Here is a 26873-nt window from a genome sequence, read left to right on the forward strand (position 1 = left end):
TAATTATTATATAAATTTTGGCAAAACATCAATACACTATAGGGGAAGCCAGCATCCGAACAGTGCATTGTTCACCCGCCAACTTTCCTTTTTAATTCTCAAGTGCCTGAAACCAGAGATCTGTATATAATGATACGGTGATCGTGTCTCCTCCCTAACAACGCGAGTCGTTGTTCCAAAGCCGAGAATGCAGGCGACAAGCTTAGGTCTGCATATTATGCCGATAGAAATGCATTGTGCTTATTCAGAGCAGATTTTGGCAAAAGTGGGTTCTCTCGCTTCGTCTCTTCCTCTCTGCTGAAACTGGAGAGCAACAGCACCCCTTTGTCTTACTATAAGTGGCCCATGTATCTGATGCTGTCTGGCCAGAAAAAGTATGACATGCCATACTCTTTTTGTCCAGACAGCATCAGATTCAATACATTGTCTACACCAGTGGAGGCTGAGGAGGGGAGGACAGCTCATAATGGTTGGACCGGAGGGAATGGAATGGCATCAAACACATGGAAACCATGTTTATTGTGTTTGATAACATTCCACTTATACCACTCCAGCCATTACCACAACCCCGTCCTCCCCAATTCAGGTGCCACCAACCTCCTGTGGTCTACACATACTGAGACAGAGGGGCACTGTTTCGCTCACTTGGATGCTTAAATCCGAGATAGATGAATCTTTGTCGGCACGCGTCTCGGTCAAATAAATAATAAATATTTCTATATTTATTTGGACGGGCAAGGGGGTCCGGTAGGGCGGGCCAGGCCCCCTAGGGCCCGCACATAACGCCGGCCCTGATAGTGGAGCAGACTTGCTCTTGCTGATTGCTGATTGTAAAACAAGCCTACAGCAAATTAAGTGTCAGGGAAAGTTGAGGAGAGAAAGTGCATTGGTGTGATCACTTTTGGCCAGTTATGATAACATTGTTGCACTGATGCATTGCAATTTGCAAATAGTTGCACAGGACAAACAGAGAGATGAGCACAGTAAAACAAGACCCAAAGGACTTGACAACCATTAGAAAAATGGAAATCACTTGCAAACCATTTGAGCAACGAGGCAATATTGACATGCTGTAAAATATGTGCAGGCTAAACGGCGTCATTTAAATACGAGTTACTATATTATTTTTCATTAGGCCTACACATGTACATTAAAGTAGCCTATTATTATCAGTTGTCAATATGACAAAAAACACACACTGAATGGACTTGCTACCACCTTATTAATAGGCAGCATGCAGTAGGATACGTTGATCAGATGAATGCAATGGTAGAAAAAGTATACTTGAGTAGAAAATGACTCAAGTAAGTCAGTAAAATACTACTTGAGTACAAGTCTAAAAGTATTTGGTTTTAAATATACTTAAGTTTCAAAAGTAAGTGTAAATAATTTCAAATTCCTTATATAAAGCAAACCAGATGGCATAATTATAATTATTATTTTTACGGATAGCCAGGGGCATGCTCCAACACTGAGACATAATTTACAAACGAAACATGTGTTTAGTGAGTCCGCCAGATCAGAGGCAGTAGAGATGACCTGGGATGTTATCGTGATAAGTGTGTGAATTAGACAATTTTCCTGTCCTGCTAAGCATTCAAAATGTAACGAGTACTTTTGGGTGTCAGGGAAAATGTATGGAGTAAAAAGTACATCACTTTTTTAGGGATGTGGTGAAGTAAAAGTAAACGTTATCAAAAATATAAATAGTAAAGTACAGATACCCCCAAAAAACGACTTAAATCAAATCAAATTTTATTTGTCACATGCGCCGAATACATTGGATGGCCTATATAAGTAGTACTTCCAAGTATTTTACTTAAGTACTTTACACCACTGGTTGATTGACAGGTGTAGGACTGTAGAACAATAAACCCTCTAGTGTCAATACTCACAAACGTTTTATAGTTAGGCTATGTAGCCTATAGTTTATCGTTACACTTGTTACATGTTTACATGTTATACATGTTTACTTTACTTTTATGCTCTATAAATTGACTCCTAATAATTTACTCCAGCAACTTGAGGCAAGTTTGCACCGGCGGGCTGCAGTAGGGAGGTAAAGTGGAAGTGGATCCCATCACTTCTGTTGTTTGGCTGTCCCATAGCAACATTTGAAAATGAGGTGGATAGGGCTAACTATGAGTGGTGACATGATTGAGGAGTAACAAATTAATATCTGCCTCAAATCGAGCCAAGAAACAACCTCCAAACTCACTTGAGTTTGGTAAAACATACAGTAAGGGCCCGATAATAAATAGAAGGGTTCTGCATCAAAAACAAATAATGGATAGACTAAGTAAAGTCCATTAGTAGATGCACAGATTTACTAACTATACATATCCATTTTCTAATGTAGACTAGACACGATGGGTTAGTCATTAGTAAATGGGTAGTTTTCATTTTGTAGTAGGGAGGTAGAAGAGCCAAAATGTAACAGAATGAGAGGAGAGAAACAGACATTTAAACAGCCGTCTACCCGCAGCATTAACATGGCATCATCTAGTTTAAACGCAACTTATTTTGCCATGTGTCATTTCTAACAAAACCCCCAAACACACAAAAATGCCTTCCACAATACAGGTATTACAAATGAGATGCCAAGATGGAAAAACAAAAAGGCATGATCGTTTCTGCCACACAAAAATCCAAGAGGTGGGTGACTCCTGTTTGAGTCATGGCTGAGGTACATCGTCGATGACTAGGAATGGACCTGGCTGAGCTCAATCACTTCCTTTTACTTACACTTTAGTCATTTAGCAGAAACTCTTATCCACAGCGACTTACAGGAGCAATTAGGGTTAAGTGCCTTGCTCAAGGGCACAGACAGATTGTTTTTCACCTAGTCTGCTCAGGGATTCAAACCCAACAGGCCCAACAGTCTTAACCGCTAGGCTACCTGCCACCCTTAAACCCTCTCTTCATAGCAGAAGCCCCACATGACTTGAACCCCCCCCCCAAACATTGTCACAGGAATCTCAAGAGCTAAATTGCATAATCCAGCATAAGCATGGCTTCGTCTCTAGTGGAAGTCGGTGAAGCTTCAAAGAGGGGGACCTATTTTACGGCTTTATGAAACAACGTGGTGAGGTAGAGAGAGGACCATGTTTATAACAATCCCCCCCACCACACACACAGACCCTCCTCCTCCCCTTCTGTGAACAAGGGCTTTTCTACAGCTGGGTAACAAAGCATGACCCAATAATCCTGAAGCCCGACTCAAAGCTGGAACCTCCTCTCTGAGGACTTTATAAGATTCTGCCTGGCGATGAGGAGACTGCTAGGCATGTGTGGGGGATTATACACAAACACACAACTAGCTTTGATTATTCTAATTATGACTAAAGCCCTGAGTAGATTATGAGCACAGGCTAATATGTGCAATGTGATGAGTTCACATGCAATAAGGGACTTTAGAGTTAAGTAAAACCAGACAAAGGCATATATCTGGGCCAAACTGGTATTCTTGTCTTCAACTGATTACGCGCCTATACTAATTCATTTTAAAAATCCAAACACTGAATTTATTTATGCGCCACTGCATGCTAACTGTCCTGACTGCAGATGAGTTTGCCCCCATTGACACAAATAAAAATTGCTGAGTAAGGACTTTTGGGCTTACTGTTGCAGCATGTGAATTACAATTCTGGTGAAAAGAAGTGGTGGGCCCATCCAGACATGAGGCAATGGAGAGAGACAGAGCTAGCAACAGGCCTGCTCCTGTCCTGTTCTGACAGTTGGCTAAACGTCTCAAGGCAGGTAACAAGGTTTTGGATGACTAGGAGTGGAATGTTCTGTCTGAACAATCAAACAAGCAAGGAAGAAGTGCCAGTCGTCGAATCTAGACTCACTGAGTATACCAAAAGGTAGAACATAAACGGGCTGCATTCCCAAAGATGACATGTTCCTGGGTTTCTCCACAGCTTCATATAAGCTGTTAGTTTATAAACAGCCCATCTGCTTTGCAGGCTGAGGCTGGCCTGGAGCACCAGACAGAACCCTCTAAATTAAAAATCACATGCCAGGAGACCCACAGCATGGTTAAGATACAGGGAGCTGGTTAGTTCTGGCAGTCACAGAGAGCAAGTAGAAAACTATCCTAAATATTTTGAAGGCACAAGCAACCCTCATCTGTAGCTGGTTTATACCATAGGAATGTATGCACTTTGTAGAAAGGCTTGGTAGTGTAAACAAAGTTAATGTACCGTCGTCTTTTTTAAACAAATATAAGGTTGGAGAGACAAGATGCACAAAAGAATGGCAGAAAACGATTTCATTTCTACTTTATAGAAATCTCAGGGACCCATCTGTGAACATTTACCTGCTTTCCATTTTGCTCATAAAAAGGTAAACACAGGCCTGTATTGACCCGGAGGGAAAATACATTATTTACGGCTAACTCTGGTAAGTGTCTCTTTTGAGGCACATTATAGCCTATATTTCAAGGGACAACTCAGACTCCGCTGTGCTGATGTTAGTTGTTTTTTCATACTCAGCCACACATTTCCATAGCGAAATCACTTGAGTTCACAAATTGACTGTCTCTTGTCAGACACATATCTGCATAATTCATGTGGATTTTATATTTCTACATGCTATCATATTTCCTTATGCCTTACTGAACTTTGGGATTTATCATCATGTTTTTAGAGTATAATATTAATATGGTGTGCTTTATTATTTTCAAGTAATATTGTACAGAAACAATATGAAATCAAAGCATTTCCACATAGGCCAATAGCCCAGTCTTTGCTGTAACCTATAAAAACGTGTTCTAGGCCTATTCCGTTTCCAGTTGTCGGGATGTGTAAACCCACATGTTTATCTGGCTCCTAGCACTAGCCCCAAACAAAAGTTAATCAAACCCTCCATTGGTTTAGATAATGAGGATTTGATATGTCTAACATTTTAATGGAGGCAGACGCATGAATAAAACAATATTTCGTTAGAGAGGAGCCTCTGAAGTGTCCCTTGGTCTAAAATAACCCTCAGTGGTGGCTATTTTGCAGTGATCGCATTGGAAATGCGAGACGGATATTGATCATCTCAACTGGAAAGCTATTGTGTAGCAGAGGAGCTACCCTGAGACACATTTTCCCAGCACTAATATGATTTTGTAAAATTTAAGGCATCCGGATCTATTTTAATACTTCCAAACTTGCGTTCGATGCTTGGTTAACATTGAAAAAAAATGTCCATACTAGATTGGATACGAGTCCTTTGTCTTGTCCAACTAGCAAATAAACAAAAGATATAGGATTTGGATCAAAGCGGCTTATGTTGGCTTAATTATAATAAGATATCCAATAACCGCCTTTGTCTAACACAAACTACTCTTTATCTATCAAAAAGACACAATCGAGTTGTAAAATAATAAAAATGTAAAACTGACTAAGGGAGATCCATTTTATTCGCGTGTGTTAGATCCCCTCAGCCGCCAGTCCGGCGCACGGAAAGCGTAGCCTTCCATACTGTAGCCCTGGACGACGAAAGAAAAGTGCTAAATGTTGCCAACACATAGCTGGGTCGGCTCAATCGACTCAACGTAATGTGAAGCGAGTCAGTGCTATATTGAGGCTATGGAAATTATACTTTGTCTCAGTTCGTGTGGGTAAAACCACAGTCACATTTTAACAAACGGCTACAATAAAGGCTCCTCAACTGACAGCCCTTTAATTTATTAACAGCTAAACTGATACAGACCAACGTATCCTGCTTCCCACTGAAACAGAGTAGCCTAGCCAGACATCTGAATTTGCAAATCGAATGTTGATCATTCTGCTCACTTAATTCGATCCAAACCAAATTAATATTGGCGTATGCTAAAATTGCATCAACATAGACCAGGTTTTCAATACTTTTGTTTGTATGGAAAAACTTATAATTCCTAGAAGCCATCCTACCCTGCCTTGACCGAGTTAGCTGGTACAGATTCATGTGAAAAGCTGTTTAAGAGGAGAAGAGGGACAAGGGCAAAGTGCTACTTTTGTTCCACTTACCGACTTGTAAGACATTTTCCACACAACCAGTCTCCAAAAGCCGTATGCCTCGGCGGAAAGGCAGTCCATCTCCGGTGCCCGCTGCCCCGGCAGCGGCCGTCGTATTGGTAACCCCTCCAGGGACAGACCCGGATCCAGCGGGAGCCACTGTGCCCACCGCCGGACCCTCTTCGCCTGCGACGCGGCACTGAAACGACGAATACATACATATTTCCCTTTCGTTCCTCGGAAAGGACCAGTACACTATACGGCGCTGTACTGGCTCTGGGATCCGCTCGAAGCGCTCCTCCACCCTCTCAAAGGCCCATTTCTCCGCTACAGCCTTCGCGGCACAGTCCAACAGAGATTCCGGGCAGCGAAACCGAGAGTTCGGAAAACCCGGACCAGGCCCCGGACCAGGCCCTCGGGGAGCCGGGCGCAAGCACGGTCGCTTGCTGGCCGGGGGTAAAGATAGATGAAGTGGCGGCTGAGGCGGTAGCTCTCCACGTCCCTCCGCCATGACGTCCAGATAAACACTGAGAACAGACGACCAGCTTCAGAATTGCACAAATGAGACACTGCACAACCAGAGAGGAGGGAGTGGGGTTGATGGGGTGTATACGTCACCACCAATAACAAACACTCCCCAATCGCGATACTGCACTGACAACGCGCCACCGCTACCGGCCTCTTGGTGTGTGTGTGTGTGTGTGTGTGTGTGTGTGTGTGTGTGTGTGTGTGTGTGTGTGTGTGTGCAGTGCCGCCTCTAGCCTTCTGGGGGCCCTAGGCGAGATTCTATCATTTTTGCCATGGTGAGAAAGTTTTGAAGCAATTGTACACATTTTGCCATGACTTATGCCATGTTCATATGATATCTGTTTGAGAGTGACTAACAAAAGCAATGGGGCCCCCTGGAGGTTTAGGGCCCCTGAGCACATGCCCTGCATGCTCGGTTGGTAATTTGGTAATGAATAGGCCTACTACAAGATTTAGATAGCTGGCTAGACTACCTTACCTAGCAATTGAAAATATTTAGCTGACATTTGCTAATTGGGTGACTAACATAACAACTGAACAACTGCTGATGCACTAGCAAATTCCGAACTTGCACCCTGTGTTTTTATACTTTTATCACTCTCAACAGTAAACTGACACTCTGACTGAGTTCATAAACCGGACGCAGTGCGTAGTCTGCCTGTTGGTTTGGTTGGTGTATAGGAAGAGGCGGCTCTGTGTGTGTAGTCTGTAACAAGACAGACACATCATGCTCACCTCAACTTCAACCTTAGTCTATATATTCAAATTATGAATGACAACCAAAATAACCACATTAGTGTCCAATAAATCATAAAGAATGTTTGAAATAAACATGGCATTATGGAAATAAAATGAACACATCCAAGTAGTGAAAACTCTTCCCTCCAGTAATCCCTGCCTATGCTGCATAGACCTATTTTACTAATAAGTATCTTTCTTTAAGATGTATTACAAGCACTGACTTGCAAATCAAATTTACACCATTTACTTCTAGAACAAATGTCAATGTTTCCAATGCAGCAAATACATATCTTCAGAGTACTCATTAGGTGTCAGATCTGGTGAATTGACAGACCGTATTCACAAACATTTACAAATATGCCAGCACTGAGAAGAGGACATATATTCAAACATGTAAATTAGTTAAATAATATCAATAATAATATTCACCAAGATACAGTGCATTTGAAAAGTGTTCAGACCCCTTCACTTTTTCCACATTTTGTTACGTTACAGCTTTATTCTAAAATTGATTAAATCGTTTTTTCCCCCTTCATCAATCTACACACAATACCCCATAATGACAAAGCAAAAACAGGATATAACAAAAAATATATATATATAACATTTACATAAGTATTCACAGGCTCTTTACTCAGTACTTTGTTGAAGCACCTTTGGCAACGATTACAGCCTCAAGTCTTCTTGGGCATGACGCTACAAGCTTGGCGCAAATGTATTTGGGGAGTTTCTCCCATTTTTCTCTGCAGGTTGGATGGGGAGCGTTGCTGCACAGCTATTTTTAGGTCTCTCCAGAGATGTTCGATTGGGTTCAAGTCCGAGCTCTGGCTGGACCACTCAAGGACAATCAGAGACTTGCGCTAAAGCCACTCCTGCATTGTCTTGGCTGTGTATTTAGGGTCGTTGTCATGTTGGAAGATGAACCTTCGCTTCAGTCTGAGGTCCTAAGTGCTCTGGAGCAGGTTTTCATCAAGGATCTCTCTGTACTTTGCTCCGTTCATCTTTCCCTTGACACCTGACTAGTCTCCCAGTCCCTGCCGCTGAAAAACATCCCCACAGCATGATGCCAGGTTTCCTCCAGACGTGACGCTTGGCATTCAGGCCAAAGAGTTCAATCTTGGTTTCATCCGACCAGAGAATCTTGTTTCTCATGGTCTGAGAGTCCTTTAGGTGCCTTCTGGCAAACTCCCAAGCGGGCTATCATGTGCCTTTTACTGAGCAGTGGCTTCCGTCGGGCCACTCTACCATAAAGGCCTGATTGATGGAGTGTAGCAGAGATGGTTGTCCTTCTGTAAGGTTCTCCCATCTCCATAGAGGAACTCTGGAGCTCTGTCAGAGTCACGTCCCTGACCAATACCCGATTGCTCAGTTTGGCCAGGCAGCCAGCTCTGGGAAGAGTCTTGGTGGTTCCAAACTTTTTCCATTTAAGAATGACAGATGCCACTGTGTTCTTGGGGACCTTCAATGATGCATAATTATTTTGGTACCCTTCCCCAGATCTGTGCCTCGACACAATCCTGTGTCGGCGGTCTACAAACAATTCCTTTGACCTTATGGCTTGGTTTTTGCTCTGACATGCACTGTGAACTGTGGGGCCTTATATAGACAGGTGTGTGCCTTTCCAAATCATGTCCAATCAATTGAATTTAACATACAGTAGGTGCACTCCAATCAAGTTGTAGAAACATCTCAAGGATGATCAATGGAAACAGAATGCACCTGAGCTCAATTTCGAGTCTCATATCAAAGGGTCTGAATACTTATGTAAATAAGGTATTTTTTTATATATGTAAGTGCATATATATTTTTTCGCTTCGTCATTATGGGGTATTGTGTCTAGATTGATTAGTGAAAACAAATATTGAATACATTTTAAAATAAGGCTGTAACGTAACAAAATGTGGGGAAAAAGTGAAGGGGTCTGAATACCTTCTGAATGCACCGTATGTAAAATACTCATATTGTATATACAACTGGCACATTATAGTCAATACCGTATGTGGCGTGAGTAACTACCAATGTAAAAAATAACCTACAGTATGTAGTCTAAAACCTCTTTAGCAGACTAATACACTGATCATTTTTTTAGGAAAAACAGCTTCTATCTCAAGGCCATCAGACTGTTAAACAGCCACCACTAACATTTAGCGGCCGCTGCCAACATACTGACTCAACTCCAGCCACTTTAAAAATGGGAATTGATGGAAATTATGTAAAAATGTACCACTAGCCACTTTAAACAATGCCACTTAATATAATGTTTACATACCCTACATTACCCATCTCATATGTATATACTGTACTCTATATCATCTACTGCATCTTGCCATCTTTATGTAATACATGTACCACTAGCCACTTTAAACTATGCCACTTTATGTTTACATACCCTACAGTACTCATCTCATATGTATATACCGTACTCTATACCATCTACTGCATCTTGCCATGCCGTTCTGTACCACCACTCATTCATATATCTTTATGTACATATTCTTCATCCCTTTACACTTGTGTGTGTGTATAAGGTAGTAGTTGTGGAATTGTTAGGTTAGATTACTTGTTGGTTATTACTGCATTGTCGGAACTAGAAGCACAAGCATTTCGCTACACTCGCATTAACATCTGCTAACCATGTGTATGTGACTAATAAAATTTGATTTGATTTGATTTGATTTGCTCATTTAGGACTACCTCTTGTGCACTCTTTTCTTTGAAAATGTAATGGGTGCGTGTTGGTAGCAGGGAAGTCAGGCGCAGGAGAATCGAACTTGGTATAAACGGAGTTGTTTAATCAGTGCTTCACAAAACTCCAAAACCAAAATAATAAAAAGTGGGTACAAAACCCATCGCGCACCAACACATAATACACAAACATACAATCAAACAATCTCCGACAAGGACCAGAGGGGAAACAGAGGGTTAAATACACAACATGTAATTGATGGGATTGGAACCAGGTGTGAAGGAAAACAAGACAAAACCAATGGAAAATGAAAAATGGATCAGTGATGGCTAGAAGGTCGGTGACGTCGACCGCCGAACATCGCCCGAACGAGGAGAGGGACCGACTTCGGCGGAAGTCGTGACAGAAAACTGAAAACACTGGTAAAAATAAGCATGGTACATAATCAGAAAGCCCTGAATAAGTATACATATTATCTCCAGTAATGAAGTTTAAATCAGCCAGTGTCTCTGATCAATCATGCAGACCTCATTTAGAGACAGTGACAAACATTATCAATGCTCGATTAAACCCAGACTGAGTGACTGAGTGGTATTTGCTCCAATTAACATTGTTATGAATAATTCATACAACGGGAATTCACTAACTGTACACACAAAATGAGGCTGTGTGTGTTTGGGAGATTCATTACATTGCCTTGGCTTGTCACAATGATATACTTTTAAAAACTTTTTAAAATCGTAATTTTAGTCACCCAAGACTAACTAGGTGAATAGGGAATAGGGAATCATGAATCAAACACCTTTTTTGTCAGTCTGTGTACATGAAAAATAAATATGTTCATATATATTTGAAGTCACTCTAATACTATTCTGGATTTTCACCCATTGAATTTCTCAGCCAGCTTTTCCCATAAATATTTTACATTAAACTGTGAAAGTCGAGGTATTATTCTTCATCAGTGATGAAGAGCATAGATGTCCTTGGGATCCTTTCCAGACCTTAAAAATATATAAATGCATCTCAAGGGTGAAAGGGATCAGAATCAGACAGGCCTCTTTGTGAAGAGAGAGGTACAACTTTTACACACAAAAAAAGAAATAAAAGGAGATTGGCATGAGGATGATTAGCAACTCAATGTCTGTCGTCAGGCGATAGCAGCTCCCCTCCTCCCGACATGCCACCCCCTGACTGTTTGTGATGAAATATAATAACGTTTCAGAAAGTTTTTCACTAGCTAACAATGTCACACACACACACACAAAAGGCAGAAAATGCAATTGTGTGTGTGTGTTTTGAGGCCCTGGCCCCTCACCTTATTCCCCTGCAGGGACAGGGACACTTCTGGAGGCTGCTGTTGTCCCTTCTCTCTCTTTTTTTCTCTCCCTTTTCTCTCACTTCTCTTTTCTTTGAGGAGGTCGTGTCTCTTTGAGGCTCCCGGCCAAGGAGCTGTTTTGTCAGTCAGTGGAGATGAGATTGCCTGGCCTCATTGTGCTTTGAAGCTCACAGGGATCTATAAAGCCTCTTTCTATCTTAAAGACTCCCAGTTCTGGAGTCCAGCTGAGAGCTGTGGGAAGGGTGTGAAAAGGGAATCAGAAAGGTTCTTCCATCATGGGTGGCCCCCAGCAGTCTGTCCAGCCTGGTGCAACTCTCACCAGCTGACGCACTGGTGTTGCTCCTTGTAGGCAAACACCCACAGATACTACATATGGGCCATCCTTGTATAAGGAAGATAATGTTTTAGCACAGGCTTAGCTGACTGGACGGTGATAGTTCATGAGGGAGATCAGACATTTTGTGGCGTTTGAACGGGGAAAACGATGACAGCTCTTTCCACGGCAATGATAAGAGATGACAGTGATACAGGAGGATGTTTTGGGTAAACACAGTGTATGTTTGTTGGTGTGTTCTTAGACAGAGCAAACAGCAGGTATGAGAGTAAGTAATGACAGGACTCCCAGCATGCCTGCTACGGTCCAGTCGAGTGCATGGAGGGAAAGATAGCAGGATGACAGCCCACCACAGAGACAGGGCACCATCTAATGCTCTGCTTGTGTGTGTGTGTGTGTGTGTGTGTGTGTGTGTGTGTGTGTGTGTGTGTGTGTGTGTGTGTGTGTGTGTGTGTGTGTGTGTGTGTGTGTGTGTGTGTGTGTGTGTGTGTGTGTGTGTGTGTGTGTGTGTGTCCGCTTGCACAGCTCTTCCATAATCCTCCCCTCATATTTGTTCTGTCAGGACACTATTCCTTGCAGTGTTCGATTGTGATATTGATACAATTGAATGACAAAAAAATATCTATTTTTTGTCCATGTACTCCATTTCTACCTAAACATTGTTAGAACAAGTACTTGGAACCACCTCATTCTCTATCGCCCTCCACCACATCCCTGCTCTCTTTGTATACGTCTGTGTCCCCTGTCTCAAAGAATCCCCTTTTGGCGCATAATTACATCGAACAATGGCCCAAACCCAATGGTGGATGCAACCAGTTACCAAGGCAACGATTATGATAAATTAAGGGGAGACAAGACAGGTAATTGGAAAAAGATTGATAGGGGACAAGGGAGTGGAAAAAGCCTATCAAAGGATATCTCAGAGGGAATTACAATTGCATAATGACAAGGCTTCTCTTCTTCCAAGCTGATAGGCCCTCGTTCGTCTGCCACAAGATAAAGGCCAGAACTGCTCTCTTTGTCATTCTCCTGCTATATTGACATCCACAAATATAGGCTTAGTGTTGTTTGATGACTTAATGGCAAACAAGGAATATTCAAATCAGGGTTTGAGGTATAAGTGATCTCTCAGGCAGGTGAATGTGCTATTATGGTGTGGTTAGTGTGTAATGCACTAACCAAAGCATTGTGTTGTATTCTACAGACGTATCTACAATACATGACATCTGTAATGATGTATAGTCTTATTCAATCCCCTTTTTTCTAATTCCATTATTTTTTTCTGACCACCATTTCCTCTTTCATTCTCGCAAGAGAGAGAGAGAGAGAGAGAGAGAGAAATGCAGATATAGTTTCCTCCTCCTCCGCAGGTTCGGTTTAGACTTGGCCTGTACACAACATAGACTGGGGTGTTGTTCACTCTCTTCTCTGACTCTCACCCTAAGAATGCACTTTATGTGGCTCGGGTGGCGTCAGCGGAAGTCCCTATCAATTTACCTGTCTCTCAGTGTATATAGCTGCATGGGCGTAGCTCGGATATAGACTTGGAGAGAGATATGGAAAGAAACATCAGAGAATTCCCCTGGGACGCTGGGGTGGAGGACGGTGGTGATAGCCCTTCGTCTTCTGCTCGGTGACATCAGCAGTTTGTGGGCAGGTTGGGGCTTTGCACAGCGGCCGTTGATGTACAGCAAACAATGGCTGTGTTGATAGAGGACCCAACACTACCTGTAGGGCCTAATTTCTATCACAAAGGCAGCAGAGAGAGGCCCTCCTCAACCCCATCCTCAGGGCCAGAGCTGTCAGCAACCTATCAGGAAGGCCCAGACAGCCATCAATATGACCATGTGAGTCAGATTTAAGTGGACACTGAGGAGCACAACACCACTACTCACCCGGTGTGAATAGGGAATTACCCATACAACCTTTTATTTCACTATGACTCGACTAGAAGGGAACGTACGTAGCTGTGGAATGGGCTAGTGTTGCCATAAAATACTTTTGTCTCTAGGAAGGAACATCTTTTTTTTGCACTCTACTTAGGTGTTTGCGTATTGGCACGACACAGCTCCATAAAAGGCACAAGACATGGAGGTGATTTTTACAACAGATCGCTCTTCTCAAGTGTGCCTCGCTCACCTTGGAGGACTTCCTCCCTTTGCCGCTTGATCCCCCAAGCCCCCCCAACTAGCCACACTTCCCCAGTCCTGGTTGGATGATGAGAAGTTAATTAGTGGAAGTAGAAAATAGGCTACCCCCTCCTCCATGGCAGTGTGCCCATCATGTCCCCCCGAACACCAAAGGTGGTAGAAGCTCTTAGCAGCCCTTCAAGTCTCTGTCCCCCTGGTCTGCACCCTTACTACTGCAAGCAATGGCTCTGACCACTTCACTGCAGTGGCTCTGACCACTTCACTGCAGTGGCTCTGTCCTCTGTCCACTTTTTACTCTGTATTGTACTCCTCCTCTCTCCTAATCCCCACCTCTCAGTCTCTTCTCTCCCTCTCTTTTCTCTCTCCTCTCTTTTCTTGAGGCCCTTCTCTATTGTTGTGGCCCAGAGGGTATTTCCAGCAGGAGGAGGAGAATGGACGTTCCAGCAGGAGGAGGAGAATGGACGTTGGTCTCTGGAGAGGCCTAAACACAAACACAGGGAGTGACCGGCCACTGATCTGGCTTGAGTGATGGGTGTTATCTAAAGGACACTGGCTTTTATTTTGGGATTCCAGTCAGATGACCGAGAGGCTCTATGGTTACGGCTGCAGAATGCTCAGCAGCAATTTAAGTAAAAGGGGGAAATGTGTCCAAATTGAGGCCATTTACTTGAATTCTTTCTCCAGTAACATCTTTCCCTGCAATCCATCTGTTATGAGATGCTCTCAATGTGTCTCTCTGTTCTCTCTCCCTCTGCTATGAACTGAAGAAGCAGGAAATGACCAGTCCCCCCTCTGTTCTTGTCTAAAATGCAGCATTCCACCTCGCCTCAGCTTAATTGGATGAAAATGGCATGTGTTGAAATGGCTGTTGCCTGTCTCAGGCCTATGGTGTCTGATTGGTGGGATATCTCTAATGGTGTTAGGGGGTGATTTCATACCCAGCAGGTCTCCGGGCTCCATCAGCCTCCATGCTGGCAAAGTGGCCTATGTGAATAGTGCGGTTGTGGGGAGGGGGGTAGCCCCCCTTTATGGTGATAGGCAAGATGGGTGTATTTGATCAAGGCTGATGCCCAGGTCCTCATTTGCATGTCCAAACAAGATTAAATACATTGAAATCAACTGAAATAAATACCACCCTTTAAAGATAGACAAATAGAAGAGATTAGCAATGTAGATAAGGCATCATCATGGAGAACATTGCATTACAATTTAGACTTGTTTTCCCCCCATATTAGGCAGTGCAATGACAGAGGAATAATATAATGTGTGGCATTTCTGTATGAAAAGGTTTCTTTTACCCTTCACCCTCCCATAGCTACTGTGTACTGACATTTCCTCACAATTTGACATGATGGCAACCAGCTTGATTTTATTGCACATTTTAGTATAATGGTCAGTGTTGCTTCAGTGGAACAAATTGTGTGGAAATTTGAGTTCTGAACTGATCCTGATGTACTTGCTCCAGTGTTTGTCCCTCAGTAATAGTCATTGATATGTGTAGACATTACACACGCAGACTGCAGCAGACCAAGGCCCTGCCCACTGCTACCATGTGATGACTAATACACAGGTCATGTTCCATGCCGACTACATTGCAGACGTGACATGCATCTGCAATGCACTCGGTCTGGAACGTGGCCACAAGCAACGAGTGGAGCCTTGCCATTTCTCTAGTTAGCTTTCTGAGGCCCTTGGTTAATCCTGATGATGGAGGTGAAGATATGGGTGGCGTGACTGGTATGGGTCCACCCACTGGTTAGGGATAGGAAGGACAAGGAGGGTTGGGTTTAAGAGCGCCCCCAAGAGGAGAATGTTTGCTGCTGGGAGACGATTCCCGAAATATGCCTGTTTGACTTGTTCCCACCCACAGCATGACACATCTGTTTGGTGTAGGCTATGCTTTCTATAGTGTTCTATTCTGAATCTTTTTTTTACAGCATCTGAAAGCAAAAGGCTATTCTTTATCAGATGATTTGGCAACATTTTAAATGTGTGCCATAAATTGTCCAACAGGATTCTGTGTCCTTTTGCTTTTGAAGTTAATAGCCATATATAAGCTCCAGAGTCATTAACATTGAACATTAACAGACATTTATGTTGGTACGAAGTCTCAAAAACTGTTTCGAAGGTACAAATTTCATGATCTAGTCTACTGTTTTTTTTTGCTCTGTTTAATTGAAGACAATAAAATTAGAAAATAACTTGCATAGAAACTCCCAACAGGTCATCAACAGGTAGTGGCAAAGTTCTGTTGGGCAAAACAATTTGGTTTTGTTACCATCCTGACGCTGCATTGAAGGTAACCCTCAGTTTACCGTCAAAAGGGTCCCAGAGATAATGGTAAAGAAATTGTTAAAAGTGAAAAATATACTGTACAGGCCTATGATGCAAACAATGCTACTTGAAATGATCAATTTGCTCAGAAAGTTATTATACTGTTGATCTTCATTTCCCTTTTTCATGTATTTCAGTCGATCAACAAAAAAAACATGACTTCAGAATCCGTTTGTGACAGTCTAATCAAACTGTTGTTGACAAGCCTTATATTTACACATAACTTTATTTGATGTTCTTGTCATACGGAAACAAAAATAATTATTCACATTGTTGCCCTTTACATGGTCCTTTACATGGTCCATTACATGGTCCTTTACATGGTCCTTTACATGGCCCTTTACATGGTCCTTTACATGGTCCTTTACATGGTCCATTACATGGTCCTTTACATGGTCCATTACATGGCCCTTTACATGGTCCTTTACATGGTCCTTTACATGGTCCTTTACATGGTCCATTACATGGTCCTTTACATGGTCCTTTACATGGTCCTTTACATGGTCCTTTACTTGGTCCTTTACATGGTCCTTTACATGGTCCTTTACATGGCCCTTTACATGGCCCTTTACATGGTCCTTTACATGGTCCTTTACATGGTCCATTACATGGTCCTTTACATGGTCCTTTACATGGTCCTTTACATGGCCCTTTACATGGTCCTTTACATGGTCCTTTACATGGTCCTTTACATGGCCCTTTACATGGTCCTTTACATGGTCCTTTACATGGTCCATTACATGGTCCTTTACATGGTCCTTTACATGGTCCTTTACATGGTCCTTTACATGGTCCTTTACATGGTCCTTTACATGGTCCTTTACTTGGTCCTTTACATGGTCCTTTACATGGTCCATTACATGGTCCTTTACATGGTCCTTTACATGGTCCTTTACATGGTCCTTTACATGGTCCTTTACATGGTCCTTTACATGGTCCTTTACATGGCCCTTTACATGGTCCTTTACATGGTCCATTACATGGTCCTTTACATGGCCCTTTACATGGCCCTTTACATGGTCCTTTACATGGTCCTTTACATGGTCCTTTACATGGTCCTTTACATGGTCCATTACATGATCCTTTACATGGTCCTTTACATGGTCCTTTACATGGTCCTTTACATGGCCCTTTACATGGTCCATTACATGGTCCTTTACTTGGTCCTTTACATGGTCCTTTACATGGTCCTTTACATGGTCCTTTACATGGTCCTTTACATGGTCCTTTACATGGTCCTTTACTTGGTCCTTTACATGGCCCTTTACATGGCCCTTTACATGGTCCATTACATGGTCCTTTACATGGTCCATTACATGGTCCATTACATGGTACTTTACATGGTCCTTTACATGGTCCTTTACATGGTCCTTTACATGGTCCATTACATGGTCCTTTACATGGTCCATTACATGGTCCTTTACTTGGTCCTTTACATGGTCCTTTACATGGTCCTTTACATGGTCCATTACATGGTCCATTACTTGGTCCTTTACATGGTCCTTTACATGGTCCTTTACATGGTCCTTTACTTGGTCCTTTACATGGTCCTTTACATGGTCCATTACATGGTCCTTTACATGGTCCATTACATGGTCCTTTACTTGGTCCTTTACATGGTCCTTTACATGGTCCTTTACATGGTCCATTACATGGTCCATTACTTGGTCCTTTACATGGTCCTTTACATGGTCCTTTACATGGTCCATTACATGGTCCTTTACATGGTCCTTTACATGGTCCATTACATGGTCCTTTACTTGGTCCTTTACATGGTCCTTTACATGGTCCTTTACATGGTCCATTACATGATCCATTACTTGGTCCTTTACATGGTCCTTTACATGGCCCTTTACATGGTCCTTTACATGGTCCTTTACATGGTCCATTACATGGTCCTTTACATGGTCCTTTACATGGCCCTTTACATGGTCCTTTACATGGTCCTTTACATGGTCCTTTACATGGTCCATTACATGGTCCTTTACATGGTCCTTTACATGGTCCTTTACATGGTCCTTTACATGGTCCATTACATGGTCCTTTACATGGTCCTTTACATGGCCCTTTACATGGCCCTTTACATGGTCCATTACATGGTCCTTTACATGGTCCTTTACATGGTCCTTTACATGGTCCTTTACATGGTCCTTTACATGGTCCTTTACATGGTCCTTTACTTGGTCCTTTACATGGCCCTTTACATGGTCCTTTACATGGTCCTTTACATGGTCCTTTACATGGTCCTTTACATGGCCCTTTACATGGTCCATTACATGGTCCTTTACTTGGTCCTTTACATGGTCCTTTACATGGTCCTTTACATGGTCCTTTACATGGTCCTTTACATGGTCCTTTACTTGGTCCTTTACATGGCCCTTTACATGGCCCTTTACATGGTCCATTACATGGTCCTTTACATGGTCCTTTACATGGCCCTTTACATGGCCCTTTACATGGTCCATTACATGGTCCTTTACATGGTCCATTACATGGTCCATTACATGGTACTTTACATGGTCCTTTACATGGTCCTTTACATGGTCCATTACATGGTCCTTTACATGGTCCATTACATGGTCCTTTACTTGGTCCTTTACATGGTCCTTTACATGGTCCTTTACATGGTCCATTACATGGTCCATTACTTGGTCCTTTACATGGTCCTTTACATGGTCCTTTACATGGTCCTTTACTTGGTCCTTTACATGGTCCTTTACATGGTCCATTACATGGTCCTTTACATGGTCCATTACATGGTCCTTTACTTGGTCCTTTACATGGTCCTTTACATGGTCCTTTACATGGTCCATTACATGGTCCATTACTTGGTCCTTTACATGGTCCTTTACATGGTCCTTTACTTGGTCCTTTACATGGTCCTTTACATGGTCCTTTACATGGTCCATTACATGGTCCATTACTTGGTCCTTTACATGGTCCTTTACATGGTCCTTTACATGGTCCTTTACATGGTCCTTTACATGGTCCATTACATGGTCCTTTACATGGTCCTTTACATGGCCCTTTACATGGTCCATTACATGGTCCTTTACATGCCCCTTTATATGGTCCATTACATGGTCCTTTACTTGGTCCTTTACATGGTCCTTTACATGGCCCTTTACATGGTCCATTACATGGTCCATTACATGGTCCTTTACATGGTCCTTTACATGGTCCTTTACTTGGTCCTTTACATGGTCCTTTACATGGTCCTTTACATGGTCCTTTACATGGTCCTTTACTTGGTCCTTTACATGGTCCTTTACATGGTCCTTTACATGGTCCTTTACATGGTCCTTTACATGGTCCATTACATGGTCCTTTACATGGTCCTTTACATGGTCCTTTACATGGTCCATTACATGGTCCTTTACATGGTCCTTTACATGGTCCTTTACATGGTCCTTTACATGGCCCTTTACATGGTCCTTTACATGGTCCTTTACATGGTCCTTTACATGGCCCTTTACATGGTCCATTACATGGTCCTTTACATGGTCCTTTACATGGTCCTTTACATGGTCCTTTACTTGGTCCTTTACATGGTCCTTTACATGGTCCTTTACATGGTCCTTTACATGGTCCTTTACATGGTCCTTTACATGGTCCTTTACATGGCCCTTTACATGGTCCATTACATGGTCCATTACATGGTCCTTTACTTGGTCCTTTACATGGTCCTTTACATGGCCCATTACATGGTCCATTACTTGGTCCTTTACATGGCCCTTTACATGGCCCTTTACATGGTCCTTTACATGGTCCTTTACATGGTCCTTTACATGGTCCATTACATGGTCCATTACATGGTCCTTTACATGGTCCTTTACATGGCCCTTTACATGGTCCATTACATGGTCCTTTACATGGTCCTTTACATGGCCCTTTATATGGTCCATTACATGGTCCATTACATGGTCCTTTACTTGGTCCTTTACATGGTCCTTTACATGGCCCTTTACATGCTCCATTACATGGTCCATTACATGGTCCTTTACATGGTCCTTTACATGGTCCTTTACTTGGTCCTTTACATGGTCCTTTACATGGTCCTTTACATGGTCCATTACATGGTCCTTTACATGGTCCTTTACATGGTCCTTTACATGGTCCTTTACATGGTCCATTACATGGTCCTTTACATGGTCCTTTACATGGTCCTTTACATGGTCCATTACATGGTGCTTTACATGGTCCTTTACATGGTCCTTTACATGGTCCTTTACATGGTCCTTTACATGGTCCTTTACTTGGCCCTTTACATGGCCCTTTACATGGTCCTTTACATGTACCTTTACATGGTCCTTTACATGGCCCTTTACATGGTCCATTACATGGTCCTTTACTTGGTCCTTTACATGGCCCTTTACATGGTCCATTACATGGTCCTTTACTTGGTCCTTTACATGGCCCTTTACATGGTCCATTACATGGTCCTTTACATGGTCCTTTACATGGTCCTTTACATGGTCCTTTACATGGTCCTTTACATGGTCCTTTACATGGTCCTTTACATGGTCCTTTACAGGGTCCTTTACATGGTCCATTACATGTGAGAAGCAGTGTATTCACAACCCTTGACTTTTTCTACATTTAGTTGTCTTACAGCCTGACCTACAGACAATACCCCATAATGTCAAAGAGGAATTACGTTTTTTCGAAATATAAAAAAATTACCCCACCCATGAGTTTACTCATCCAGAGCTAAGCTTTAGAAACGTTGCTAGTTATCCATAGGATATAGTGTATTTTATATTTTAGGGGACTATCGCTTTAGCAAATGTATGATGAACATCAATTAATATACAGTACCACTCAAAAGTTTGGACACACCTTCTCATTCCAGGGTTTGTCAGAATTTTTATTATTTTCTACATTGTAGAATAATAGTGAAGACATCACTATTTAAGAGAATGAACGAGATGTATTAATTTATTAAAAAGATACATAAAAAAATACCTTATTTACTTAAGTATTCAGACCCTTTGCTATCAGACTCGAAATTGAGCTCAGGTGCATCCTGTTTCTATTGATCATCCTTGAGATGTTTCTACAACTTGATTAGAGTCCACCTGTGGTAAATTCAATTGATTGGACATGATTTGAAAAGGCACACACCTGTCTATATAAGTTCCCACAGTTGACAGTGCATGTCAGAGCAAAAACCAAGCCATGAGTTGAAGGAATTGTACGTAGAGCTCTGAGACAGGATTGTGTCGAGGCACAGATCATATTTTTGCAGCATTGAAGGTGTCCAAGAACACAGTGGCCTCCATCATTCTTAAATGGAAGAGGTTGGAACCACCAAACTGAGCAATCGGGGGAGAAGGGCCTTGGTCAGGGAGGTGATCAAGAACCCGATGGTCACTCTGACAGAACTCCAGAGTGCCTCTGTGGAGATGGGAGAACCTTACAGAAGGACAACTATCTCTGCAGCACTCCATCAATCAGGTCTTTATGGTAGAGTGGCCCGACGGAAGCCACTCCTCAGTAAAAGGCACATGACAGCCCGCTTGGAGTTTGCCAAAAGGCACCTAAAGGACTCTCAGACCATGAGAAACAAGATTCTCTGGTCTGATGAAACTAAGATTGAACTCTTTGGCCTGAATGCTAAGCGTCACGTCTGGAGGAAACCTGGCACCATCCATACGGTGAAGCATGGTGGTGGCAGCATCATGCTGTGGGGATGTTTTCAGCGGCAGGGACTCGGAGACTAGTCAGGATCGAGGAAAAGATGAATGGAGCAAAGTACAGAGAGATCCTTGATGAAAACCTGCTCCAGAGCACTCAGGACCTCAGACTGGGGTGAAGGTTCACCTTCCAACAGGACGACGACCCTAAATACACAGCCAAGACAACACAGGAGTGGCTATGGGACAAGTCTCTGAATGTCCTTGAGAGGTCCAGCCAGAGCTCGGACTTGAACCCGATCAAACATCTCTCGAGAGTCCTGACAGAGCTTGAGATCTGCAGAGAAGAATGGGAGAAACTCCCCAAATACAGGTGTGCCACGCTTGTAGCGTCATACCCAAGAAGACTTGATGCTGGAATCGCTGCAAAGGTGCTTCAACAAAGTACTGAGTAAAGGGTCTGAATACTTATGTAAATGAGATCAGTTTTTTATCTTTAATAAATTAGCAAAAAATTCCAAACACCTGTTTTTGCTTTGTCATTATGGCGTATTGTGTATAGATTGATGAGAAAAACAACAACATTTTAATCCATTTTAGAATAAGTCTGTAACGTAACAAAATGTGGAAAAAGTCAAGGGGTCTGAATACTTTCCGAATGAACTGTAGTATATCGAAATTTAGACTTTTGAGATTAGAAGTCTGAAACTTGGGTAGGACCTATATTTGGTGCGGTGTATGCTGTCTGACAAAATCACTATTTGAGTAGTTCTTCAAAATAAATAAAGCATACTTTCATGACTGCTAAATACCAACTATCAATCACGTAGATCATGTATTTTCAGGAAGAGATACCTCGCGAAGCAACTGCTCCATCCCTCTTGATCGCACATTCTTCTCTCTTCTCTGTCTCCAAGCACGCACAATGGATTATGGTCATTGTAGTTATTAATTACCTATTTTTATGTGCTAATATGTAGAATATTGGCCTGTTGGAAACTACAACTCCCTACCACATCGTACAGTTCGGGTTTGATCTGATTTATCTACTGAGCTATAATAGAGTAACACAGTGGAGGTGTCATAATACCCATAAAACCTAGCGGTCAAACAGGAAAATGGTTCCACTCGTTTTTCCACCATTCACATTTCCCATAAGCTATTTTAGAAACACTTAAAATAAGGGTTGTGTTTCATGTAGGCTTACCCTGGCAAGACATTTTGATAACCATGTAAATCTCGGACAAGGTGACTTTTATCAACATATTTGGCTCTATTTACTCTCAGATTCTAAAATGCTAATTAGCATGAAAGTAGACATCATGCAAAAACTACAAATCCCTGCGATCTTGCACAAGACAGTTCACAGAATTGTACATTAAAATAAATGTAGCCTGTTTGTTCATTACTACATTTAGCAAGCATTAGATAGTTAATCCAGAGATTCTTACCTTTGCCTCGATCCAGCAGTCTCGTCCAGATCATCATGGTATTGTAGTTCTTTATGATAGCCACATTAGCATCTAATTAGCATTTCATTTTTGGTGGGTACATATAGGCAAATATGTTGATAAAAGTCACCTTGTCCTAGAGATATTTGCCTGGTTATCAAAACGTCACGCCAGGGTAAGCCTGCACGAAACGCAGCCCTTATTTTAAGTGTTCCTAAAAATCCCTTATGGGAAAAATTAATGTGGTGGAAAAACAATTGGAACCCTTTCCCTGTTTGACCGTTAGGTTTTATGGGTATTATGACTCATACTGTGATACTATATAGAACTAAAGACAGCCTCCAAGATGGCCAACCATTGTTTTCAACATAATCACAGTTGCATACGCTGCCGATTCGTAGGGGCTAATATTTTGCTAGTTCCGGTTTCAGGAGCCCATCTAGAGGCTACATGTGGATCTTTCTATATATACAGTGGGGAGAACAAGTATTTGATACACTGCCGATTTTGCAGGTTTTCCTACTTACAAAGCATGTAGAGGTCTGTAATTTCTATCATGGGTACACTTCAACTATGAGAGACGGAATCTAAAACAAAAATCCAGAAAATCACATTGTATGATTTTTAAGTAATTAATTTGCATTTTATTGCATGACATAAGTATTTGATACATCAGAAAAGCAGATCTTAATATTTGGTACAGAAACCTTTGTTTGCAATTACAGAGATCATACGTTTCCTGTAGTTCTTGACCAGGTTTGCACACACTGCAGCAGGGATTTTGGCCCACTCCTCCATACAGATCTTCTCCAGATCCTTCAGGTTTCGGGGCTGTCGCTGGGCAATACGGACTTTCAGCTCCCTCCAAATATTTTCTATTGGGTTCAGGTCTGGAGACTGGCTAGGCCACTCCAGGACCTTGAGATGCTTCTTACGGCACCACTCCTTAGTTGCCCTGGCTGTGTGTTTCGGGTCGTTGTCATGCTGGAAGACCCAGCCACGACCCATCTTCAATGCTCTTACTGAGGGAAGGAGGTTGTTGGCCAAGATCTCGCGATACATGGCCCCATCCATCCTCCCCTCAATACGGTGCAGTCATCCTGTACCCTTTGCAGAAAAGCATCCCCAAAGAATGATGTTTCCACCTCCATGCTTCACGGTTGGGATGGTGTTCTTGGGGTTGTACTCATCCTTCTTCTTCCTCCAAACACGGCGAGTGGAGTTTAGACCAAAAAGCTCTATTTTTGTCTCATCAGACCACATGACCTTCTCCCATTCCTCCTCTGGATCATCCAGATGGTCATTGGCAAACTTCAGACGGGCCTGGACATGCGCTGGCTTGAGCAGGTGGACCTTGCGTGCGCTGCAGGATTTTAATCCATGACGGTGTAGTGTGTTATTAATGGTTTTCTTTGAGACTGTGGTCCCAGCTCTCTCCAGGTCATTGACCAGGTCCTGCCGTGTAGTTCTGGGCTGATAACTCACCTCCATTTTCTAATAATTGCGCCAACAGTTGTTGCCTTCTCACCAAGTTGCCTTCTCACCAAGCTGCTTGCCTATTGTCCTGTAGCCCATCCCAGCCTGTTGCATGTCTACAATTTTATCCCTGATGTCCTTATACAGCTCTCTGGTCTTGGCCATTGTGGAGAGGTTGGAGTCTGTTTGATTGAGTGTGTGGACAGGTGTCTTTTATACAGGTAACGAGTTCAAACAGGTGCAGTTAATACAGGTAATGAGTGGAGAACAGGAGGGCTTCTTAAAGAAAAACTAACAGGTCTGTGAGAGCCGGAATTCTTACTGGTTGGTAGGTGATCAAATACTTATGTCATGCAATAAAATGCTAATTAATTACTTAAAAATCATACAATGTGATTTTCTGGATTTTTGTTTTAGATTCCGTCTCTCACAGTTGAAGTGTACCTATGATAAAAATTACAGACCTCTACATGCTTTGTAAGTAGGAAAACCTGCAAAATCGGCAGTGTATCAAATACTTGTTCTCCCCACTGTATAATTGTGCCAATGTGTGACATTGGGATCAACATTTCGAAATGATTTGAAACAAAATTAAATGGATTTTCATGCAGTTCCACATGTGTACTTAGAGGAATAAAAGTGAATATATGCAAATTGGCCCATAACTCCACTTATACAACATAGCCCTAGGACTATACATAATTTAAGCAGGGCTCATCCCGATATTGGCAAATCAAATTCAAGGTATTTTCTGGGACTTTTCAAGCACTTAATTGTAATTATCAAGGACCTCAAAGTTATACAATTGTATAATTTATATAATTGTACATATAGGGCCTAATATAGAACCCCCCCCCCCCAAAAAAAAAAAACATGCAAAATTGTCAAAAAAGTAGGCCATTACCCCTTTAAGAATTAGGTTGTTCTTTTTTGGCCTTGGCAATGCATGATATTCAAATTATTATTACCTTCTAAAATAATGTGGACATTGCCTGACTAAATAGATTGGATGCATGCATGGTGATTTTTCTTTAACCTATGTGGCACACATTAAATCCATGAATAAGTTTAAGTTTTGGCTGACTTTTCTTAGGGGATGTACAATCATCACAAATTGAATTATGGGGCATTTCAGGCCACGAAGTGAACATAATTGTACACTCGCAAATTAGGGCTGAGGGGCTTACTTTGCGAAGTTCCCTTGTTTGGCTAATCGTTTGGACCGATGGCCAAGATGGTGATGGGGATTCCCCCAAGGGCATTAGGCCCCAAGGGCATAAGGTAAGTGGGGGGGTGTGTCTTTTATGAGTTTGAAACGCAGCCTATGACACCAACACACTGTGTGGTCTTAAACTTACTTTCCCCCATCCTGATGGGAACTTCTACAGTTTACCCTCCTGCTGAACTTGCCTCCTGTGGACTGAATCCCTGTATGTCTGATGTTTAATTACGTGGAGCTAAGTTTTGTGGTCTATTATGTATAATTGCTGTGTGTTGGGCTTGTTAGCTAACTCACGCTCCCGCTAGCACTACTGTTAGCATATTGCATTAGAATGCATGATACTTTTATCATGACTGTTAGGGATAAGTCATTTATTAGAATTGCTCATTGCTCACATATGGTGCTAGGATATTTTCTAGGCTGCATTTCAAACTCATGAAAAACACACCCTCGTCCACTTACCCTCGCCTTATGACCTTGGGGAAACCCCCGTCACCGTCTTGGACGTTGGTCCAAACGATTAGCCAAACAAGGGGAGTTCGCAACGTAAGCCCCTCAGCCCTCGTTTTTGATCGAGTTTGTGAGTGTACAATTATGTTCACTTTGGGCCTGAAACACCTCATAATTCAATTCGCGATGATTGTACATCCGCTAAGAAAAGTCAGCCAAAACTTAAAACCTCAACGTCAATATGGATACGTCAACATACAAGCATAGGTAAAAACAAATGTAAAATGGTTAGAAGTTGTTCTACTAATGCACATGACGGTACAAACACGTCTCGTAAAAGTAATGATGTTTGGTTAGCTTTTAGAAATTGTAGAAATTGTGTAAAACATTTTCCTTCTTCAGAAGTTCCAGCTAGGCAGACTAACGTTATTGTTATGCGGAGCAAACACAGGGGAACCCAAGAGCGTACTCAGATGCGGAAGCAGGGATAAATGAACCAAAAAGTTTATTGTACACAGAGAGATGTGGAGTGCAGAACCGGG

At 42.2% G+C, this 26873-nt stretch overlaps 1 protein-coding gene across 3 annotated transcripts in view; it reads right to left on the minus strand.

The window, feature by feature from the left end:
- Nucleotides 1-6558, minus strand: part of LOC139550768 (zinc finger SWIM domain-containing protein 5-like) — a 52405-nt gene extending 45847 nt beyond the window's left edge. For 2 of the 3 annotated variants that reach the window (XM_071361901.1, XM_071361900.1), the window contains exon 1: nucleotides 6000-6557. In XM_071361901.1, the coding sequence (XP_071218002.1) occupies nucleotides 6000-6498 (499 nt within the window). In that variant the 5' untranslated portion in view covers nucleotides 6499-6557. Of the gene's footprint in view, nucleotides 1-5999 lie in introns of all 3 variants that reach the window. The other variant, XM_071361903.1, reaches the window with a different exon arrangement.
- Nucleotides 6559-26873: the final 20315 nt, after the last annotated feature.

This window comes from Salvelinus alpinus, chromosome 23, assembly GCF_045679555.1.
Source record: "Salvelinus alpinus chromosome 23, SLU_Salpinus.1, whole genome shotgun sequence".
NCBI classification, from domain to species: domain Eukaryota; kingdom Metazoa; phylum Chordata; class Actinopteri; order Salmoniformes; family Salmonidae; genus Salvelinus; species Salvelinus alpinus.